Raw genomic sequence first — 23,902 nt, 5'->3', positions numbered from 1 at the left:
CAGCATTGGACACTTGTGGCGCTTTTCCATTGCATAGGACCCCACGGTTTGGTTTGGTTTAGTTTGGCTCGGGTCAGCTTACTTTTGGGAGCTTTTCCATTGGGTGCAGTACGTAGTACATGATACTTTTTTTTTGTACCACCTCGGTTGGGGTTCCAAGCGACCCGAGCTGATACCAAACGTGACACGAAAACACTGTAGATCACTGATTGGTCTGAGAAAATCGTCACTAAGCGTCATCGTTATAATGTATAAGATTAGCTTTACCTTTAGTGCTAGCTTGCGCTGTTTCGAGCAAACATGTTGTCATCTGTGCTTTGCTGTAAGTTCCCAAACTCCCTTTAGCGATGAAAAACATCCACAGGTTGAGAATCAGTGACACCATAACAGTTTTTCCAAACTTCCAGTTTGTGGCGGAACATTCGCGATGAGCACGTCAGTATTATATGCTTAAATGCAACTTCAATGAGGCTCAGCGGAGTGCGTCAACTACTGACGCCACGGGTGTATGAACAGAAACTGTCATGTGAAACAGAGGTAAACGCGATGTGCAAACATCTATTTGTGGTGGCCAATTTTAATTTTGTGGCAGACTGAAAAATAAATAAATGTATGGGAATGTACAATGACGCTCTCACTTGTATGATGTCACAGCAGTAGACAGCACCAATATAACAACACGCCTATAATCCCTCCCACTGCGAAGTGATACCAAACTCGATGATAAAGCTAACCATGCCAAAGTGAGGTGAGCTGACCCGACCCAAACTAAACTAAACCGCGGGGTACTATGCAATGGAAAAGCGCCATTGGTAGATCTACACTGGGGGATGTGCAACAGTAAAAGGGGTGTAGACGCCCCAGGTTGGCAGGCTTACCCTGTCCATTTACCCTTAAAACGATGTTTAAACGTCCTCCCTTGTAAAACAAGTTACAGCATGAAGATGCGGAGATGAAAAACAATTTCGTTATTCCCTGTATTCGTTTTGATAGCTCTCCGCTTTGAGTTTAAAACTAGCGCTATGATTGGTCGAAGTCTTCTTTTCCCAACAGGTTTCTTGCCCAATGCGGTTACACCGATAGACGAGTTGCCTAGTGCGCATATGCACAGACAGTTGAACTTAAAGCCATCAATGGCTTTTCGCATATTTTGAAGTGACAGATCGTTGCAGGTATTTTGATTTCTAGATTCGTATCTGCTACGCACAATGCGCAGGGCTCAAAATTAACTTTTTTATTTGGTAGCACCGGTGCTCCCAACTTTAAAGAGTTAGGAGCACCAGCAAAAATTTAGGCGCATCCATCCAAAAATTAAAAAGCACCACAACTACAATGTAAATGTTAATAGATTTATTTTATAAAAAATAAAACACCACCACCGGGCTTTACACATCCTATGGCCAGCATTTAAAATTTGGTCTTCTATTTGTTTTTTTGTTGTTTTTTTGCTGCATAGATTTCTAAATTAATACCCAAATGCTGTTGAAATAGTATAGCAGCAATAATAATTTAACAATTACAGGTAACATGATTAAGATTACAATAGAAAATCTAGCAAACACGTAAAACACTGATTAATTGTGACATTACAAAAGTGACCCTAATATAGAAGGCTAATATATATTATTATTGATAACTGCATTACCAGGATGCTATTTCTACTAAATAGGCAATGTTTTAAAAAATACAACAAAAACATACCATCAGCATTGTCATGTTGCACATCAACATGGACCACAAGGATGTTGGTTGGATGTCCATTCACCAGTGCATGCGCACATACACTGTCAAACACTCTTTGACAAACAGGTCGGTGTCTCCATCAATAATGAACAAATTTATCACGACACGTATTGTGTTTTTGGCACTTTCGTCATGTTTAAGCAAGGTACGTTTGGCGCTTAAAATGTTTTGATTCCGCCACCAACGCCGTTTTACAGGATTTACAGTAAACACAGTAAGTTACATCGAGCCATTTTCATAGCGGAGCCACTCGTAATCTTTATGCCACTCTCTCCGAAAGGTTTAACGTCAACTCGTATTTTCCGGTGGTGGAGTTGCATTTGAATCCGGATCATCGTCATTAATTACAGTAATAACATTGGCTGTAATCGGCTCGTTCTTGTCATGCTCGCGGTTCGTCTTTTCACATTTCCGCGCTTCATGTACCAACATAGCACGGCAACAAGGAATGACTGACCCTCATATTAGCCAATCTGCGGTCTTCATTAAACGCAAGAACTTAATGGTGAAATTTGATTAGTTATGTAACGTTGGAGAGAACACTGAACCTGGGACAGCACCAGCACGCAGCATCACAATCAAGTCGCACCACAACAAAATGGGCAGTCGCACAAATGCTCCCAAATATATTTTAAGGTCGCACAGATTAAATTTCGGTCGCATATGCGACCAAAATGATCGCAATTTCGAGCCCTGAATGCGTTAAGGTTGGCAGCTCAGGGGTAAACACAGGGGATTTGATTGGACCTTGTGTTATATATATATATATATATATATATATATATATATATATATATATATATATATATATATATATATATATCAGTCTTGTTCAAAATAATAGCAGTACAATGTGACTAACCAGAATAATCAAGGTTTTTAGTATATTTTTTTATTGCTACGTGGCAAACAAGTTACCAGTAGGTTCAGTAGATTCTCAGAAAACAAATTAGACCCAGCATTCATGATATGCATGCTCTTAAGGCTGTGCAATTGGGCAAGTAGTTGAATTAGTTGAAAGGGGTGTGTTCAAAAAAATAGCAGTGTGGCATTCAATCACTGAGGTCATCAATTTTGTGAAGAAACAGGTGTGAATCAGGTGGCCCCTATTTAAGGATGAAGCCAACACTTGTTGAACATGCATTTGAAAGCTGAGGAAAATGGGTCGTTCAAGACATTGTTCAGAAGAACAGCGTACTTTGATTAAAAAGTTGATTGGAGAGGGGAAATCTATAAAGAGGTGCAAAAAATGATAGACTGATCAGCTAAAATGATCTCCAATGCCTTAAAATGGAGAGCAAAACCAGAGAGACGTGGAAGAAAACGGAAGACAACCATCAAAATGGATAGAAGAATAACCAGAATGGCAAAGGCTCAGCCAATGATCACCTCCAGGATGATCAAAGACAGTCTGGAGTTACCTGTAAGTACTGTGACAGTTAGAAGACGTCTGTGTGAAGCTAATCTATTTTCAAGAATCCCCCGCAAAGTCCCTCTGTTAAAAAAAAGGCATGTGCAGAAGAGGTTACAATTTGCCAAAGAACACATCAACTGGCCTAAAGAGAAATGGAGGAACATTTTGTGGACTGATGAGAGTAAAATTGTTCTTTTTGGGTCCAAGGGCCACAGGCAGTTTGTGAGACGACCCCCAAACTCTGAATTCAAGCCACAGTACACAGTGAAGACAGTGAAGCATGGAGCATGATATGGGCATGTTTCTCCTACTATGGTGTTGGGCCTATTTATCGCATACCAGGGATCATGGATCAGTTTGCATATGTTAAAATACTTGAAGAGGTCATGTTGCCCGATGCTGAAGAGGACATGCCCTTTAAATGGTTGTTTCAACAAGACAATGACCCAAAACACACAAGTAAATGGGCAAAGTCTTGGTTCCAAACCAACAAAATTAATGTTATGGAGTGGCCAGCCCAATCTCCAGACCTTAATCCAATTGAGAACTTGTGGGGTGATATCAAAAATGCTGTTTCTGAAGCAAAACCAAGAAATGTGAATGAATTGTGGAATGTTGTTAAAGAATCATGGAGTGGAATAACAGCTGAGAGGTGCCACAAGTTGGTTGACTCCATGCCACACAGATGTCAAGCAGTTTTAAAAAACTGTGGTCATACAACTAAATATTAGTTTAGTGATTCACAGGATTGCTAAATCCCAGAAAAAAAAAATGTTTGTACAAAATAGTTTTGAGTTTGTACAGTCAAAGGTAGACACTGCTATTTTTTTGAACACACCCCTTTCAACTAATTGCCCAATTGCACAGCCTTAAGAGCGTGCATATCATGAATGCTGGGTCTTGTTTGTTTTCTGAGAATCTACTGAACCTACTGGTAACTTGTTTGCCACGTAGCAATAAAAAATATACTAAAAACCTTGATTATTCTGGTTAGTCACATTGTACTGCTATTATTTTGAACAAGACTGTATATAATATAATATAATATTTTATATATATTTGTCGCTGTCAGGCGGAAACCTCGTATGTCCAAATTTTGACAATTTCATATTTTTTCACATATCGATAGTGTTGGTCAGTTCCCACGTGGGTCTGATATTTTTTTTAGTTATTAACCAATCTAAAGTCTTGAAAATAGCTTGAGAAACCTCTTAACTCTATTGGACACTTCAACTGTCTGAGAAACCTCGTAACTCCACCCCTTCTTCACTCCGCGGGAGAGCTTCGCGGCATACATTTCTCCTCAGGACTGAGAGTCGCTGCAAATCAACATCTTCTGAGGTAAATGTCTTCAAAACACTGGTTATCAGTTTATATATTATATATTTTCTCGAAGTAATGGTAACTTTTAGTGCTAAGGTGTAATGTATCGTTTCTGAGGCTGCTAGATTTTTCTTTAGATCTAAGTAACTGTAGCATTGGACGGGAGCCATCTTGTTGACTGAAATGTTCAAAACCTCGAATTTAAAGCACAAAAACTGTCTGCCGTTCACTTAGTTAGACACTATGCATTGGTTTTCTAATGTTTGATAAGATATCTAAAGTGATTTTCGTGGGGCTCAAAGAAAAAAAAATGTTGACCCCCGCTAGTTCTGACGCTCATCTGAGGACAGGAATTTAGCGCAAGACAATCCAATGCAACGCGTATTAAACCCTATAAATTGCAGATACGATACGATAGGATTGTATCTTACAATGTCAAGACAAACCGTTATGTTCAACAAGTAGCTGCCTTTGCCGTCATGCTCATTACTTTAAGCAAGCTGGCTGACTTTTTGCCTTGTTATTATACGTAAACATGCCGTATAAAATAATGAAACAATAGTTTGACCTTTATCAATTTTATTTTTGCAGCAACCGTGTCTGTGTCCTTAAAGGAACTCTGTCAGATGGTCAATGTGCCATATGATCAGTCAAGGGTCTTAATAGATAGTGAGAGCTCTGATGGAGAGAGTGTAGAAAGAGAGGAAGCAACTGTGGTGGAGGTTACAGTGAATCATGCTGGTAGAGTAAAATTCTGAGAGATATTTATTATTTCACATGCCAAAATGTTTTAAGTTTTATGTAAATGGATTTCACAACTATAGACTTTTGTTTAAAAATAAAATTTCACACTAATTGTACCATGTGTTTGAAAAGATTTCTCTGGTGATCTGGAAGGAGAGGAGGCCTCACTACTGGCTGCAGAGCAGGTGCAGTTTCACACAGGTAGGTTAGATGCTTTTCTACAATTTAGATGAGGTCCTTCAACGGTAATACTTTATAATAATGTTCAGTTATAAGTCACCTAATTATAAATTATTAGTAATTGATAAACTAATCATTTACCAAACGACTATATGTTCATAAATGATTAATAAGTGATATGCTTATATTTTATGAATGTTTTATAAACTCAGTTATAAGTTAGTTTCAAATTATTTGTTAATACTTTCACAAATGATTAATAATTGGTATGCTACTGTATATCTGTATACACTCACCTAAAGGATTATTAGGAACACCATACTAATACTGTGTGTTGACCCCCTTTCACCTTCAAAACTGCCTTAATTCTACGTGGCATTTATTCAACAAGGCCCATATTGATAGGATAGCATCTTGCAGTTGATGGAGATTTGTGGGATGCACATCCAGGGCACGAAGCTCCCATTCCACCACATCCCAAAGATGCTCTATTGGGTTAAGATCTGGTGACACTGGGGGCCATTTTAGTACAGTGAACTCATTGTCATGTTCAAGAAACCTTGAGCTTTGTGACATGGTGCATTATCCTGCTGGAAGTAGCCATCAGAGGATGGGTACATGGTTGTCCTAAAGCAGTGGTTCCCAACCTTTTTTGCCCCAAGTACCCCCACAGCCGTATCAGTAAGGCTCAAGTACCCCTTCATCGAAACTAAACCTAAGTTGTGTTTTAAAGATAAATAATTAGTAATATTTATTAATTTTAAACATTAAAGTAAAAAGCACTGACTGATGTAGCATGTTTATTTCAACAAACCACTATCATTGCGATCAGTGTTTGCATTTGATCAGCTCATTTGCATTTTAAAAGACACACCCAAAAACGGCACATTTTACTCAGCCCTACAAAATGGCAATTTTGACATGCTATAATTAATTATCTGTTGGGTGTTTTGAGATAAAACTTCACATATGGACTCTGGGAATGCCAAAGACTTATTTTACAAATTAAAAAAATGTAATCATATGACCCCTTTAAGGGACAGATTTACTAACAGCTTGCGCAAACCATCATTTTGGCGTTAAATAACGACTGAACTTACTAAAGACACGCAGTAGATATTTAGCTCTGAAAATGTGTTATTTTTGCGACCTTATTGCATTTGCATTTGTGGAAGTTTTCCTTTTAGAAGCAACATTAATGCGAGGAGAGTATTAAATTTTGCCAGAGGAACATACTTTAAAAAATATATATATAGTTTGCCAAGCCATATGTTTAATTTGCTGAAGAAAAGAGGAGGAGAAGTCACGAGGAGAACTCAAATCAGGTATTTCAAACTTCTTTTACCGTTCATCTTTCGTCCTCCGGTTCTTACTTTCACTTAGCTGGAATTTCACACTCCGCAATCCGCATTTTCATTGCGATGTCCTGCCGAGGTCTCTTATTTGCGACCCTGTACTAATTTGCGCTGCTCTAATAGATTGCAATGGTCATTATAGAAATGTGCTTATGTCATTATTGTGCCTGTGTATTTTATTTGCGCCTTTGTAGTAAATCACACGCAAATTATCCACTCCGGCGCTTATTTGGAATTGAGCTCTAACGTCCTTTTTAGTAAATGCCCTAAATTTACTACAATCTCAATTTAAGTTACTGATAATTAAAGTGTGCAAATAAGTTAAATTATTCAGTTCAAATATTAAGAGAAACAAAATGTGTTAAGACATTCTCTATAAATACAAAAGACATCAAACGGGACAATATGTTAGCCAAAAACAATGCAAAAGTTTTTTTTGCATAATTTGAAAATGTAATGGCAGCGGGAATGAATACTATTATAGCATTATTTGAACATTATTTATAGTTAATAAACTTTGTGTCTTTAGAAACTATTCAGGTTCATTGAAAATAGTCAGATCTTTCTTGAGTTGGACATCGCTATTGCGTTTTGGATCATGCAGCGCATTTACTCTTGACGCCTAATTATATTAATGATAAGATTAAAATTACAAAGTTGTCCTTTTTACAATGCTTTCCTCACAAATATCAATCTTAGGTAAATGACTGGACAAACGAAAGACATTTTTATTAAAAGTAAATGAGATCAAAGTAAAATGTAAATCTTTTCGCGTACCCCCTGGAAACTCTTCACGTACCCCCTGGGGTACGCGTACCCCCGGTTGGGAATCACTGTCCTAAAGGAATGGAAATGGTCAGAAACAATGCTCGGGTAGGCCGTGGCATTTAAACAATGCCCAGTTGGCACTAAGGGGCCTAAAGTCTGCCAAGAAAACATCCCCCACACCATAACACCATTGCATTAATGAGAAATTGAACCGGTGTTCCTAATAATCCTTTGGGTGAGTGTATTTCAGTGATGAACAGTTTACACTTTTGATTAGGGGCTGCAGAAAGCTTTGTGAATAATTTATAAAATGTTAGCATGTCACTTGTTAACTATTTATAAATGTATAGTCATGTTTTGTAAATAATAGTTCATCATTAACTATTAACTTTTATAAGTGAAAGTTATTATAAAGTGTTAGCTATAGCCCTCACTGTTGACAGTTTGTAAAGATGTAACTCATTCATGCACATTTGTGTGTGTATTTTGAAGTTTGCCATGTTGGAAGTGAAGAGGACCTGGATGCAGAGAATTTATGCTCAGATGCTAAAGAAGATGCACCTCCAAGGAAAAGACTGAGGGATGAAAACACGTGGAAGAGTGTCATCAACAAGAAAAGAAGAATGGTTGGGAAATCATACACAGGAAAAAAGAAGCAGAAGGAAATAATGAGAAAGCCACGGGCAATGGGGCCTAGATGTTCATCAGCAGCATGTGCCAAGTCAGCTAAACATCACTGCAGTGCAATCGGCGAGCCTGAGAGGACTACCATTTTCAATTACTTTTGGCAACATATGACCTGGGAGGAGAAGAGGATGTATGTGCAGGGTCTAATTGATGTGGTCCCCGTGCAAAGGAGAAGGGGGGCTGAAAATTCCCGAAGATCAAATTCCCTGTTTTTTTTTTTACGGGTCAGCGGGCAGAGAAGACGCGTCTGCAAAAAAATGTTTGTGTCTACCCTAGGAATAGGCGACTGGTGTGCCCTGAACTGGGCCAAAGGGGGATACACGCAAGCAGACACTGAGGGACAAACACACAGCAACGCACGTCGTTCAGGGGCAGGCCATGAATTCATCCGCAGCTTTTTGCAGGACCTGCCAAAGGTGCCCCCACGCTACTGTAGATCCACAACATCCAAACAGTATCTGGAACCTGTGTTTCAGTCGATGGTTGATCTGCATGCAGTGTATTGTCGCGCTGCAGCAGAGAAGAATGTAACACCTTTGTCAAGGCAAGTGTTCGCAGATGATTTCAAGCGTCTCAACCTAGGCATTTACCACACCAAAAAGGACCAGTGCAACATCTGTTGTGCTTTCAAGGCTGGCAACTTACCTGATGAGGAGTGGCAGCACCACCTCCTTCAAAAAGAAGAGGCCCAAACCGAAAAGCTGTCCGACCAAAGCAAGGCCAGCAACAAGATCATGGTCCTATGTATGGACTTACAAGCCCTGCTTTCGTGCCCAAAGCTAAAAGCCTCTAATAATACCTTGTATTATAAAACAAAGCTTGAAGTTCACAATTTCACCGTGTACAACATGCTGACACACAGTGCTACATGTTATGTCTGGCATGAAGGTGAGGGATCCCTGTCTGCCAGTGAGTTTGCTTCATGCATTGTTGACTACCTCTCTGCACACACTGAGCCCGACACATTTATTCTGTGGAGTGACGGCTGCGGGTGTCAGAACAGGAATGCAGTTCTAAGCAATGCACTTCTTCTGTTCTCCATGAAGAAAAACAAAGTCGTCATTCAGAAGTACCTTGAGAAAGGGCATACTCAGATGGAATGCGACTCCGTTCACAATGTCATCGAGAGGCGTCTGAGGGACCAGGATGTGTATCTCCCAGCGGAGTATGTTAACTTGATGAAGAGGGCCCGTGTGAAGCCTCATCCATACGAAGTCAAGTACATTGACCACACCTTCTTCCAGGACTTCACCAAGCTGAGGCTCTGCAAGTCTCTGTGCCTTGAAGTAAGGCCTGGTGACCAAGCTGTCCATGATATCAGGGCCATCAGGTAATTACCAATGTAAACTTATGTCTTACCAAAGTACTGTAGGCATGACATTATGATGTTGCATATTTGATGATTATTAAAACTTTGTTGTGTTATATTTTGTGCTATTAGGTACAACAACAATGGAACGATTGACTTTAAAATAAACCATTCTGATGACTGGCGTCCACATCCGGGTCACCAACTCCAAAACTCCACCTCAGACTGCCACGCAGTCACCCCACTCTATACAGACAGGCTAAAGATCAAAGAGCTGAAATTTAAACACCTCCAAGACCTGAAGGAAGTCATCCCAAAGGACTTTCACAGCTTTTATGACAATTTGCTTCACTAGTTTAATACACACAGAGCCTCATAGATGCATACACACAGACAAGGGTTCACCCTACTCACAAATACACTCAGGAATGGGCTTAGTAAAGCAAGCCTTAACTATGACTTTATCTATGTTTATCTGTGTTATTGACAGGGGTGCACATTACTTTTTTGTCCTGGTTCTCAAAGGAGCACCTGGAGATGTTGCTTGGTGCTCAGACTTTTCATAGCGCCGACATCCTACATGATGTCATCATAACCTCTCTTCGCCATATCACTTTGGTTTAAACATGGTAGACGATGATGTATTTAAAATAAAATATGCCTGGTTATTGTTTTAACACATGTAACCTTTATAAATGTCTGCTAATATACATTTCAAATATTGTTAAAGACAAGTAAATGGTCAGAAATAAAAAAAAATCTGATTATGAGCAATAGCACAAATAAATGCAATTGAACAAACATACAAATGAAATAAACAGTGTTGTTCATGTTTTCAGGCTGGTCTGTAATTTTCAGTAGAGTACAGAAACTAAATAAAGTAATCAGATAATACTGCATAGTCTTTACTTTGTATATTGTGTAATTCTTATAAAAAATTTACAAAAGTTATTAAGTCAAGACAAGGAAATTATAATTTTCTCTGTCTGTGGTTTGATTAATTTTAAAACAGTATCAGGTTTATACTCAAAAAATGGGTGTACTGTCACTTTAAAGCAACACTATGTAGTTTTTTTTACCTTTAAATAATGTCTCTAAAATTATTTCAGTGATAGAACAACTTTTAACTGGACCAATTGTACTGTTGCTGCAACCTGAGCAGCCTCCTAGCTGCTACAAGCACAATCTGAAAGTGGCGGTGGAGGGTAGGAAACACAGCCCCGCCCCTCCCCCTCTCTGCAGAAGAGTGTCTGATACCAGGCACTGTTGCGCTTTTCAACCACATGGGGGAGCTGTAAGTCATTTTTACATGGAAACTACATAGTGTTGCTTTAAATTCATGGATCCAATTCATTGTTACACAAACACGCATTATTTCCTCAACTGCCTGTATTTATTTCAGGTGTAAGACTTTTACTAATATAATCATGGCATTTTGAGATTATTTAGTTTTAAAATGTCCGCTCAAGTGCAAGAAAACAAACTCAGTTGGCGCTGCCTGTCAGTTAACTTAAGATGTGGATTGTGCTTGCACTTGAGGTGCGCGCAAACAAAACTTATAAAACAGTGAGTATAGAGATCGCGTGAGATCTGTTTCGCGTCTTGTTGTGCTTAAATATTTAAATTGGCCAATCAGGCCAGTGACTGTTGCACCTCTGCTAACACACTTTAATGTTAACAAGTTTGTATTAATTATCTTACCAATGATGCATGGAGCAATCTCTAAAATTCCAGCAGTTCGCAAAAGCGCCTTTTAGAGCAGTGACTGGTGCGCATTTTTTATTTTAATCGTGCATGCGCACCCCTGGTTATTGATGTATTTTAAATATCTATTTATTACAGTTTATTATTAGGGCTGTGGAAAGATTAATCGCATACAAAATAAAAGTGATTTTTGGCATAATATATGAGTGTGTGCTGTGTGTAATTATTATGTACATATAAATACACACACATTCATGTATGTATTTAGAAAACATTTACATGTGTATATATATTTATTTATATTTTTATGTATTCTATATTATATATAAATTAAAATAATTGATGTATAAATAAAAAAAATCTGACATGAATATATGTATTTGTGTGTGGTTAAATATACACAATAATTACACACAGTACACACACACATATTATGCAAAAAATAACTTTTATTTTTGTATGCGATTAATCACGATTATTTTTCCCAGCCATACTTATTATACATGTTTATTGACATTTAAAAATGTTTCTAATATTAAAATGGAGTAAAATGAAATGAAATAATATTTTATGATTTTATCTATGTTTATCTGTGTTATTGATGTATTTTAAATATCTATTTATTACTGCTGTTTATACATGCTCATTGACGTTTCAAAATGTTTTAATATAATATTTGAATTAAATTTAATGTTTTGGATACCACTATTAAATTATTGTTTTATCATTATTTTACCTACTTATAGACAATGCCTCTCTTGGCACTGTGCATGTAAAACACAGTTTTATCGGACACTAACAAGTGAAAATAGTTAGGTTAGATACATTTGAGTAGGCCATTTTGTTAAAAATCGATAGCTGTAATGCTTCTGTGCAGAAAGAAACCCGTGAGCCACGTAGGTAAGTTTGCGAGCAGATTAGGCGAATTTCCACCTATTAGACAGCCTAGTCAGCTTAACGTGTTTTGTATTGCATCACTTCTAGCTCTTAAACCTTTAAAATAGAGTTTGGAAAGATGTATGTAACTATAGTCATTAGCTTTGTTTAACTATTGAAGCCTTGTCTCTTGTCAAAAGGCTTAACATGAGCGCAGACTTAATTGAACACTGCTGGCAGCAGCGACGTCTGTGTCCATACCATTCTTATCAATGACAGCATTATCTCTTATCTCCCTGCTCCCAAGTCATAAACCTTGTATCTCCGATAAAACGTGCCTTTGGGAAATTTTTGTGTTAATGTTGGTACGCAACAGTATATGATAGCAATATAAGGTATAATAAGAACTTTAACGATACAATGTTTAGTAACTCAAAAAATACGGCGTTTTTTTATTTCCTGAAAAATAATGGTTTTGGAGATACAAGGATTCCGCCCGACAGCGACGAAATATATCGACTTATATCGCTGAATCAATAAAATCGCCCAGCTCTAGTCAACAGGAGACGTCAGCTGCATGTGCCATAGTCTGGTTGTGAACGCGCACTGAACAACCAAGGAGGAGAACAAATTGTTGAATAAAATTGTTGTTTGTGTTGTTGCCTAAATTCTTTATTCTTCTTTGTGTAAATAAGAGTGAACAGAAAATTTACTTGTTTCTATTTCTTTCAGATGTGAAGAGTGATTCATTTTTGGATATAGAAATAACATCCTCAACATCAAAAGAGCGACTGACAGCACAAAATCTTTCCTGCATCACCTGTGGAAAGACATTCAGATCACAGAGACTTTTAGAGAGACATGAGAGAAAACACACAGAACAGAAACTCTTCACCAGATCTGAGATCAGCTTTACTACCTTACAAGAGAAGAAACTTCATTCAGAAGAGCACAAAGAGAAGAAGAAGAAGAAGCAGTTTCACTGTGAGAAGAGTTTTAGTCAACGGTCAAACTTACTTCAGCACCAGAGAACTCATACAGGTGAAAAACCTTACAAATGTTCTCAGTGTGACATGACATTTATTTATTCATGTCATTTGAAAGTCCATGAGAGAATTCACACTGGAGAGAAACCATATCACTGTAGTTTCTGTGGGAAGAGTTTTAATCAACAGTCACCCTTAATAAACCACCAGAGAATTCATACAGGTGAAAAACCTTTCGAATGCTCTCAGTGTGACAAGACATTTGCTCAGTCAATTTACTTAAAAGTCCATCAGAGAGTTCACACTGGAGAGAAACCTTATCATTGTAGTGTCTGTAAGAAGAGTTTTAGTCAACGGTCACCCTTACTAAGGCACCAGAGAATTCATACAGGTGAAAAACCTTACAAATGCTCTCAGTGTGGCAAGACATTTGCTCAGTCAATTTACTTAAAAGTCCATCAGAGAGTTCACACTGGAGAGAAACCTTATAATTGTAGGGTCTGTAGGAAGAGTTTTAGTCAACATGGCAGTTTAGTGTCACACCAGAGAACTCATACAGGTGAAAAACCTTACAAATGCTCTCAGTGTGACATGACACTTAATTATTCATGTCACTTGAAAGTCCATGAGAGAATTCACACTGGAGAGAAACCTTATAACTGTAGTGTCTGTGAGAAGAGTTTTAGTCAACATGGCAGTTTAGTGTCACACCAGAGAACTCATACAGGTGAAAAACCTTACAAATGCTCTCAGTGTGACATGACATTTAATTATTCATGTCACTTGAAAGTCCATGAGAGAATTCACACTGGAGAGAAACCTTACGTCTGCACTCAATGTGGAAAGAGCTTCACTGATTCATCTCGATTAAGAGTTCATCAAAAAATTCATGGAGAAAAATCTCATTACTGTAATGTCTGTAGGAAGAGTTTTAGTCAACGGTCAACCTTACTTAAGCACCAGAGAATTCATACAGGTGATAAACCTTTCAAATGCTCTCAGTGTGATGAGATGTTTGCTCAGTCAGGTTCTTTAAAATCCCATCAGAGACTTCATACAGGAAAGAAACTTTAAAGAAATACTTTAGATAATTTACTTACCTCTATGTCATCCAAAATGTTGATGTCTTTCTTTGTTAAGTTGAGAAGAAATTAAGTTTTTTGAGAAAAACATTGCAGGATTTTTCTCATTTTAATAGACTTTATTGGACCCCAACAGTTTCAAGACAGTTTCAAAGCGCTCTAAACGATCCCAAACAAGGAATAAGGGCAGGGCTCCAGACTAACATTTGAGAGGGGTGGTACTGGCCCCCACCCAAGTTGTACAGCTGGTGGCGCTGGGCCTCAGTTTGGTGGCACCAGTCACTGAGTGGTGGAAACACTAAAACTAAGTCCAAAAATGTTTTATGCATTAATAAATTCTGTCAGAAAATGAATTGTAATTAATCGCATATAAAATAAAAGTTTGTGTTTACATAATACATTTGTGTGTATTGTGTGTAATTATTATGTATATATACAGTGAGGAAAATAAGTATTTGAACACCCTGCTATTTTATTTTAAGTTCTCCCACTTAGAAATCATGGAGAGGTCTGAAACTGTCATCGTAGGTGCATGTCCACTGTGAGAGACATAATCTAAAAAAATCCAGAAATCACAATGTATGATTTTTTAACTGTTTATTTGTATGATACAGCTGCAAATAAGTATTTGAACACCTGAGAAAGTCAATGTTAATATTTGGTACAGTAGCCTTTGTTTGCAATTACAGAGGTCAAACGTTTCCTGTAGCAGGTTTGCACACACTGCAGGAGGGATTTTGGCCCGCTCCTCCACACAGATCTTCTCTAGATCAGTCAGGTTTCTGGCCTGTCGCTGAGAAACACAAAGTTTGAGCTCCCTCCAAAGATTCTCTATTGGATTTAGGTCTGAAGACTGGCTAGGCCACGCCAGAACGTTGATATGCTTTTTACAGAGCCACTCCTTGGTTATCCTGGCTGTGTGCTTTGGGTCATTGTCATGTCGGAAGACGCAGCCTTGATCCATCTTCAATGCTCTAACTGAGGGAAGGAGGTTGTTCCCCAAAATCTCGCAATACATGGCCCCCGGTCATCCTCTCCTTAATACAGTGCAGTCGCCCTGTCCCATGTGCAGAATAACACCCCCATGCTTCACAGTAGGGATGGTGTTCTTGGGATGGTACTCATCATTCTTCTTCCTCCAAACACGTTTAGTGGAATTATTATTATTATAATTTTGGTCTCATCTGACCACATGACTTTCTCCCATGACTCCTCTGGATCATCCAAATGGTCATTGGCAAACTTAAGACGGGCCTGGACATGTGCTGGTTTAAGCAGGGGAACCTTCCATGCCATGCATGATATCAAAATGTCTTAGTGTAACCAAAGAGTAACCTTGAAAACGGTGGTCCCAGCTCTTTTCAGGTCATTGACCAGCTCCTCCCGTGTAGCTCTGGGCTGATTTCTCACCTTTCTTAGGATCATTAAGACCCCACAAGGTGAGATCTTGCATGGAGCCCCAGTCCGAGGGAGATTGACAGTCATGTTTAGCTTCTTCCATTTTCTAATGATTGCTCCAACAGTTGACTTTTTTTCACCAAGCTGCTTAGCGATTTCCCCGTAGCCCTTTCCAGCCTTGTGGAAGTGTACAATTTTGTCTTTAGTGTCTTTGGACAGCTCTTTGGTCATGTTATTCCTACTGATTGTATGGGGTGAACAGGTGTCTTTATGCAGCTAACGACCTCAAACAGGTGCATCTAATTTAGGATAATAATTGGAGTGGGGGTGGATATTTTAAATGCAGACTAACAGGTCTTTGAGGGTCAGAATTGTAGCTGATAGACAGGTGTTCAAATACTTATTTGCAGCTGTAGCTTACAAATAAATAGTTAAAAATCATATATTGTGATTTCTGGATTTTTTTTATTGTGTCTTTCACAGTGGACATGCACCTACGATGACAATTTCAGACCACTCTATGATTTCTATGTGGGAGAACTTCAAATACTTATTTTCCTCACTGTAAATACACACATGGATGCATTTTATCATTACAACTGTCAGTGACTACCAGGAAGAGGCTGGTTGACAACCAAGAAGAGGTTGGAGAGACAGATGGCAGCTCGAGAAGACTGCAACTGGGGCGGTATGGGCTAGCACCCCTAGCCGCAGGCTCTGTGAAGAGGAACCCAAAATCTAGCTACGGATCAATTAAATGAACAACACCCCCAGGGGAGCCCAAGGGGGGAATGAGAACCCCAGTTGGACAGATTTAAGCAGTGGTGGGCCGTCAGGACCAGCAGGGCCTTCTCTGCTGGCCCTAAAATCAAATCAAAAATAATTTTTTCCCCAACAACAAAGTGTTAAATGTTTTTCTTTAGTATGCTATTTTTTTCATTGGTGTAATGTCCGCAAAATTCGTTAGTTTTGTTGAGGTTGAACCGGAGTACCCTCAAAAATTCACATTAAAAGCAGCTTATTCAGCTGGGGCCAGCTCTACAGATACTGCTAGGCTTGTGTTGAAGGACAACACATCTGATTTGTTACAATCATTAGTGACAGAAACATCAACCAATCAAATTTTGACGTTTATTGACAGCACGTCCTCCGGGTCTAGCGACGTGCCCAGCGCTACCCCTGACGTCTGTCGTCAATTTCCAACGTGAGCGCGAAATTCAGTTATTATTAAAGAAAATGACATCCGCTGTTGCAGATACACGCGATCTTTTTGCCCCAGCACAAGAAGTTATTTTGTTGGCCGTGTTTACTTTTTAATACGAGTAAAGGGACATGGAATGATTCTGGCTTTGACAGTCTGAACAGCTTCACGAAGGCAGCTCTTAAACACCAAGGCTCCGAGCGCCATAATAATGTCAGTCGTGCATTTAAAAACTTTTGGTGAAAGTCTTGTGGATTTGGAACTTAACGAGTAGAGAAAACGGGAGATCAGCGTCCACAATGAGAGGGTCAGAAAGAACCGGGACATTCTGAAGCGTCTTAGTGAGTGACTGTGTTCTCTTTTTGGGAGACGATGAAGATTCGCTGAACAGGGGTAATTACTTGGAATTGTTAACACTATAGCGGAGCATGATGCTGACTTGCGACATCATCTTGCCACGGCCACAGTTTTTACAGGACCGTCAGGAAAAAATCAAAACCATATAATAAATGCAGTGTCAGAAGTGTTAAATGATCACATCAAAGAAGAAAAAAAAAAAATTTGTGGCAGTTATGGTGGATGAGACGACTGACATCAGTAACACAGCGCAGCTCTTATGTCCTCGGGTATGTGACTGAAAAGTGACGGGTGAGTGCTTTACTACTTGTCGAGTATTGTATCATGCAGATTGTGGTTTGTATCTGATAATAAGCATTATTAAGGGCTTATGCACATTGTTATTGAGTGGTTCGTGTTGCACTGATAGTAGCCTGTAGCATGTGGATGTGACACTATGCACACAGTGTGCAGGGGATTACATGTATTGATACATGCAGTGAAATTTAGTCTGAGTTCAACCCACCCTTACCTAGCATACTGTTTTAGGCTTATTGTTGATCAGCTGCATGTTGCTGAGTGCCTGTATGTGCGGCCGAATATATGCATTATTTGCATTTGGGTGTGTTAGCTGTAACAGATGAGTATGTATGTGGTTTACATGCTTACTGAAGGCCCTGACTGAAACCCCACGGCACGCCACTGGATTTAAGGTTATTGACCATTAGCAACGGGAAAATGAATATGAGTGTGGTATGTCCTTGCGGAAAGATCTACAAAAATGCAAGAGGACTGAAGATCCATCAGTCATGGATGAAATGTCTGGAGCAACGGCAAGCACCACAATGTACAGGCCTAGTGCCTGGTGATTCAAAGGAGGAGCAGGGCCCGAAAGCACCCCATAGAGCCCAGAGCTTCCAAGTGGTGCAAACTGTCCCTCCAGTCATGCAGCCCGAGAAAAGGAGGATCAAGTGGCCTCAAGCATGTAAAACAGCCGAGTGGCAGACGTTTGATGATTATGTGGATAAGGTGCTGGAAGCAATGGCCAGAGAAAGTGCCCTGTGCTTAAAAAAAGTAACTAATTGTGTTACTTGGTTACTTTTCATGTAAAGCAATACTTACGTTACTTTTTTGTTTTGCGTTACTTGCAGGTGTTTTTATAACTGAAAAGTTCTGTATTCAGAAATCGCATATTTCATCAAAAAAAAAAAAAAAAAAAAAAAAAAAAAATGTCGAGCTCTGGCCTGCCCTCTCAGTTTCTGACTTAATCTGTTCCCACACATGCGTGTACGCATAGAGTGCATAATGTGACTACGTTTAGTTTAATTCAGTACATAATTTTTTTTAAATCAAATCAAATGAATGGTCTGGTAATCGGGCACACCAGGCATTTTCTTGGTAGGCTGACATACATTTAAACCAAAGTAACATAAACACCTGGTTGTATGGTCATGATGTTTTTTAAATGTCTTGGTCGTAAGTTTAACACCTCAACAAAATGTCTCAGAAATGTTGCATATTGGTCTGGTTTTGTTTTCGTAGTGAACAGACGTGATATTTACGCTTTTTTACTACCTAAAGAAATCATGCCAATTAGTTATTTTTTTTTTTTTTACGCCCTTCTTGTTTTTATTTAGGGTGTGGTTTTTAAAATGTTGTGCTGCAACATAACCTAATTACAATTAAAACGTTGTGAAAACTTTTGTGTTTGTATTTTTAATCTGATCATAATATCGTTGTCCTATTTTCCCATGCCTTCTTTTCATTTAGTCATTACTTTATACAATAGTTTGTGATGATTTCTGGCCATAATTGAGACGCAAACTTATTTTGGTAAATCCATTGTAAAGCAGGGAGCGTCTTCTCTCTCCAGTACAGCAGGAGGCGCTGCAGTTATTTAGTCCGCAGGTAAGCTCACTAAAGAAAGAAAGAGCGAGCGAGCTATGGTTGATGTTTTTGTGTATCCTCAGTGTTTTTCTCTCTTGCGTGTTTTTCATTGAGTGTAAACAGAGTCTTGTCTCTGTGTATTTAAGTGTTTAGAAGTTGATTATGAGATGTACTGTAAATGAGTATGAACTGATTTGTCCATGCTGGATATATTGATGATTTCCTCACAGAAATCTCTCAGCTGAAGAAAGAGGTGGCGTTACTGGAGACAAAACTGAGGTCACGAGGAGAGAATTGACAATGAAACGAGAGGTTTGTACAGCTTAAACATCATTTACCTGAATCACTTATGCAACGTTTTTGTAATACGAGTTACAAATGGTTTAAAATGGAGTTAGATTTACTTTGTGTGAGAGAAGAGTTAAAATGAACTTAAAACATCACATTAAAACTCAAGACTGTTAAAAGAAAGGAATACAGAACTTAAAACATCACATTAAAACTCAAGACTGTTAAAAGAAAGGAATACAAAACCTAAAACAATCTAAAAGTCCAAGTGTGCTAAAAGCCCAAATGTGCAAAGTGTCCTCCTGTGTGTATATACAAATAAAAAAAGTGATATCCAAAGTCCATAAAACGTAAAAGTTTACACAAACTCCACAGACCATGCAGCAACCGTTTGTTTTAGCTATAGCATAAGCTAACAATGTGCTCCAGTTTTTTTTATAGTGAATTCAATTTACATAACACCAAGGTAGACAGTCAAAATAACACAACAATACAATGAACAGTTGTGGTGTTTTTTACAGGACACAACAACAGTAAACATACATAAAGCCAGGGTGGAGGTAAATCAAGAATTACACAAATATATTAAAAGATTCACACATATTATTGCATATGATTTACTTTCTTATTACTCGACAAAAAAAATGTTCTTCATATAACGTTACATTTTAATTTCTTTTTCAAGAACCAAAAATAAAGGTTTATCTAACGATATTTGCATTTTTATGAATATAAAATTTTGCATACATTAAAATAAAGTTCATGATAAAATATTCTTTCCTTTTATTGAAGGAAATCTTTGTAATGCCAAACAATCTTTCCATATATTTCTTACATAAGAGCAGTGGCAAATAGTGAAATAAAGTTTTTTTTTCTACTCCTCACATAAAGAACAATTTAGATCAATATCCTTTTTAAATTTAACAAGAAATGTATTCACTGGATAGTATCTGTGTAATATAATTTCCTCTACTTCATTCACTAATAGAAATTTGTTTTTGGTAGATTCCAAATGGCCTCCATTCTAGACCTTCCACCAATCTATTACAGTAGATGGGTATGATGACAAAAATTTCAAAAAAAAAAATATCACATGACTGGACAGAGCAGACATTCCCATTTACAAAGATACCTGGATTGTAAAAATCCATTGAGAATTGAGAAAGTTATGTTATTTTTTATATTAGAAATCAGAGGAAAAAGTTATATATGGATGTTAATGTAAAATGTGTGACCGAATATGCTGCTTATTTACCTGTTTTTGCTTGTAATTTTCTAATTTTATCAGATATTTGCATGAAATTTGAACAGAATGTAGAATTTTGTTAATATAAACACATTACTGTTTTAGTTGGAATGGGTATCAGACCCAAGGTAACCATGGTTTTTAGAACGACGCCTGCAGTTCTGATGTTATAACTGGGTTTGTTATAGTCTATTACCAGAAGTCTGACTACCAAATTTCTGCAGTTTCTTAAAAGTTTTTCTATTGAAGTGTCAAATACATCAAAAAAGGGAGTGGTCACATTGCTGTTTTGTCAATTGGCTTTGAATAACATTAGTACTCCTGTAGGAATTGCGTCCATGAAACAATGTGCTCTAGTGATGGGCAATTTTGAAGCATTGCTTCATGAAGCCTCAAAGCATTTATAAATCTTTTGTGTTGCATCTTTGGTTCGGATCACGTAATTTTAGCAAAAGAGGCGTTATTACGAATACACTTTTACGTAATGACTTTAAAGGAACAGTATGTAAGATTGTGGCCTAAACTGATATTGCGAATCACAAACCTTGTGGCTAAAACTGGTACACACAACTGGTGGCCAACAATAACATCAGTTGAGGGCTGCAACTCCACTTTTTAAATGACAATATCCTGGCCGGACCACTGTTGTGAGTGATATAAGTATTTGAAATGAAAATGATTTCTTAATGTCAAGTGACATATCAGGGCCATTTTATGATTAATTGATATAAATTTCTTACACACTGTTCCTTTAAGTTAACTCTCTGGGGTCGACCACTACGTGGGCGCCGCAAAGTCTTTATTTTGCCAATCACTCCGCAAAGAGACTTTGATTACTCTGCTGATTGTAGACATACAGATCTATACATCATTTAAAATGTGAAAGTCTGCAGTCTTGTATAGGTCTTTTCATTGCCTCAGTTTTTTGGACAGAGTAGGGATGCTGGATTGAGGTTACTCGCTTCATTCACGCATGAAATTCTAGTTATAGAGACATTCACACGGAAATTCACGTCATAGGAGGGGCTTCTGCGACTCTGCTTGCCTTCTGTAATCACGTCACTACTAGAGCAAGCTCCTGATTGGTTAACGCGGCGCGTTTTTCCGGCAAAGTTCAAAATTTTCAACTCACTCGTTTCCTGCGGCAACGCCTCATTCGCGCAAACGAGATGAAATCGCATCTGCAGTGCAGCTCTAAACGCCTCATTCGCGCTGCGAGACCTCCAGATGCGCATCAACGCGTCTTTACATTGACTTAAAGTCGCAATGAAATTGATATGAAAAACTATATATTTTTTTTTAATATTGTGGTATTATTAACAAATGACTTATCTGTGAGCTTCATTATTTTTAAAAAATTTGTGTGTGCTCATAATCTTTAATCAAAAATGCAAATCTCCTCCCCTCCTCAAAACGATCTCTCTTCACTTCCGGTCATAAGTATGGCAGGTGGGCGGGGTCCGGGAGAAGATCGCAGCGATTAGCAATTAGCAACATGACCCAACTTCAAACGATCCAATCAGATCTCGATGGACAAATTCAAATCCAGCCCTGCCTTATTTCATCTCAAAAGCCGTTTCATTCGGATATACGTCACCACGGGGAAAATAAGGCGATCGATACTTCCGTTTCATGGCGACTTTAACATTGAAATCACTCGCATTTGACGCCTCTATCGCAGCTGCTCTGAACGCAGCATTATAGTGTCTCTCTCTATTTCCTTTCATGTGATTACTCACATGACAGGCAGACCAGGCATAATAAAAGACATACATACATAAAATAGCAAAATAAATAAAATTGCCAAGAAAACATGTAAAACCTATTAAAACTAAAATATAGATAAAATCACAATATACTGCATTTGATGAGCGGTAAAACATGTTTCTTGTGTGACAACATCAAATTATTTCTAATCTTACTGTCTGTGTGTGTTGTTCTTGTCAGGAGGTGGATTGTTGTGAATCTTCAGTGTATAACGTGACTGATGATGGGAGTCTGGATTCAGTGTTGATGAGCAGAGATCAGAGCCGCACACCACAGCCACTGCTGGACTCTAAACTCTCTGAAGAGAAATCCAGACACACACAGGACTCCGAGCTCAGTCTGACTTTACTCTGTTATACTGAGTCAAAGCCCACAGACACTCAGGACACTACAGTGTGTGACAGTAAACAGAGCTTACAGGAGGATCAAACCTCCACAGAGTCTCTGGATTCTGTCTGTAACGCTGGAGAACGACAACAGATCCTGCAGACCAAACTGAAGATGTGTTCAGTCAAACTCATTGACTGCACGAACCTCATGATGAAGATTAAAAGTGAACTCACAGAAATAACGACTGAACTCACAGAAATAACGACTGAACTCACAGAAATAACGACTGAACTCACAGAAATAACGACTGAACTCACAGAAATAACGACTGAACTCACAGAAATAACTAGGGATGTCCCGATCAGGTTTTTTTGCCCTTGAGTCTGAGTCCGAGTCATTTGATTTTGAGTATCTGCCGATACCGAGTCCCGATCCGATACTTTTATAATACATTAAAAAAAAGAATAAAGAAGAGCGAAAAAACAGAACCAGTCCAGGATGTTCCTTATGTCATGAGTTTAACTCTGTGCCAGCGCATAACTACAGATGTGTTAAAAAATAATGAATATATACTATATATGTTCAGGGGTTAAATTGGGGTTTGTTTTGTGGGGAGGCTCTGTTGGGAGGGAGGGTTCGAGGGGTAACATGTTTAATCCTGATGACAGCAAAGCCACTGGGTGTGTTTCAATGACATTTTGTACCTCTGATATGATTTTAAGTTTCAGTTTTAAAGCTGTGCCACATTTTGACCCAAACTTTAAAACCTGAACTTTAAATAATGCAAATCTATGAGTCTGACACCCTATATGCATTTGGTGCACATGTCATTATGCACAATTGATCAAACTTTGAATGAAGTTATAAGACTTAACCTCCTTGACTCATTCAAGGCATAAGATAGGCTACCCAAAAAGACTCAATTAACAAGAAAAACAACATACGGATTCAGCAATATATCTTATAAATTAGCCATAGATTCCCTAAGCTGGTCAGCAGTTAGTTAAAAAATACCTATAGTTAGGTCGTGATTCATTTGTATAATCAAAATACATTAATTTATTAAACTATACAATCAGTTGTATCCAGTTATCTAGTTAACATTTTGTAATGAGATGAGTGACATGGCTATACATACTTTAATACTTTGTTTCTAGACTTATATTAAGTTTTTTCGACATGGGCACCATTCTTACCTCTCTTTCTCTCTCTCTCTCTCTCTCTCTCTCTCTCTCTCTCTCTCTCTCTCTCTCTACAGTAATGTCAAATGATCCTGCG

At 38.3% G+C, this 23,902-nt stretch overlaps 2 protein-coding genes and 1 pseudogene across 2 annotated transcripts; all 3 read left to right on the top strand.

The window, feature by feature from the left end:
* Positions 1 to 23,902, top strand: part of LOC141279813 (uncharacterized) — a 52,122-nt pseudogene that overhangs the window by 5,463 nt on the left and 22,757 nt on the right.
* Positions 4,331 to 11,400, top strand: LOC135779528 (uncharacterized). Its single transcript, XM_065290280.2, has 4 exons — positions 4,331 to 5,221; positions 5,357 to 5,425; positions 8,020 to 9,544; positions 9,656 to 11,400. Exons 1-4 carry the CDS (start codon positions 5,107 to 5,109, stop codon positions 9,876 to 9,878), a joined length of 1,932 nt encoding a protein of 643 aa, XP_065146352.1. The 5' UTR covers positions 4,331 to 5,106; the 3' UTR covers positions 9,879 to 11,400.
* LOC141282891 (uncharacterized) lies at positions 17,845 to 23,005 on the top strand. Its single transcript, XM_073815972.1, has 3 exons — positions 17,845 to 18,180; positions 20,270 to 20,338; positions 22,475 to 23,005. Exons 1-3 carry the CDS (start codon positions 17,845 to 17,847, stop codon positions 23,003 to 23,005), a joined length of 936 nt encoding a protein of 311 aa, XP_073672073.1.

The sequence above is a fragment of the Paramisgurnus dabryanus genome, chromosome 10 (assembly GCF_030506205.2).
Source record: "Paramisgurnus dabryanus chromosome 10, PD_genome_1.1, whole genome shotgun sequence".
NCBI lineage: Eukaryota > Metazoa > Chordata > Actinopteri > Cypriniformes > Cobitidae > Paramisgurnus > Paramisgurnus dabryanus.
Note: the sequence above shows the minus strand (reverse complement) of the source record. Positions and strands in the feature narration are given on the sequence as shown.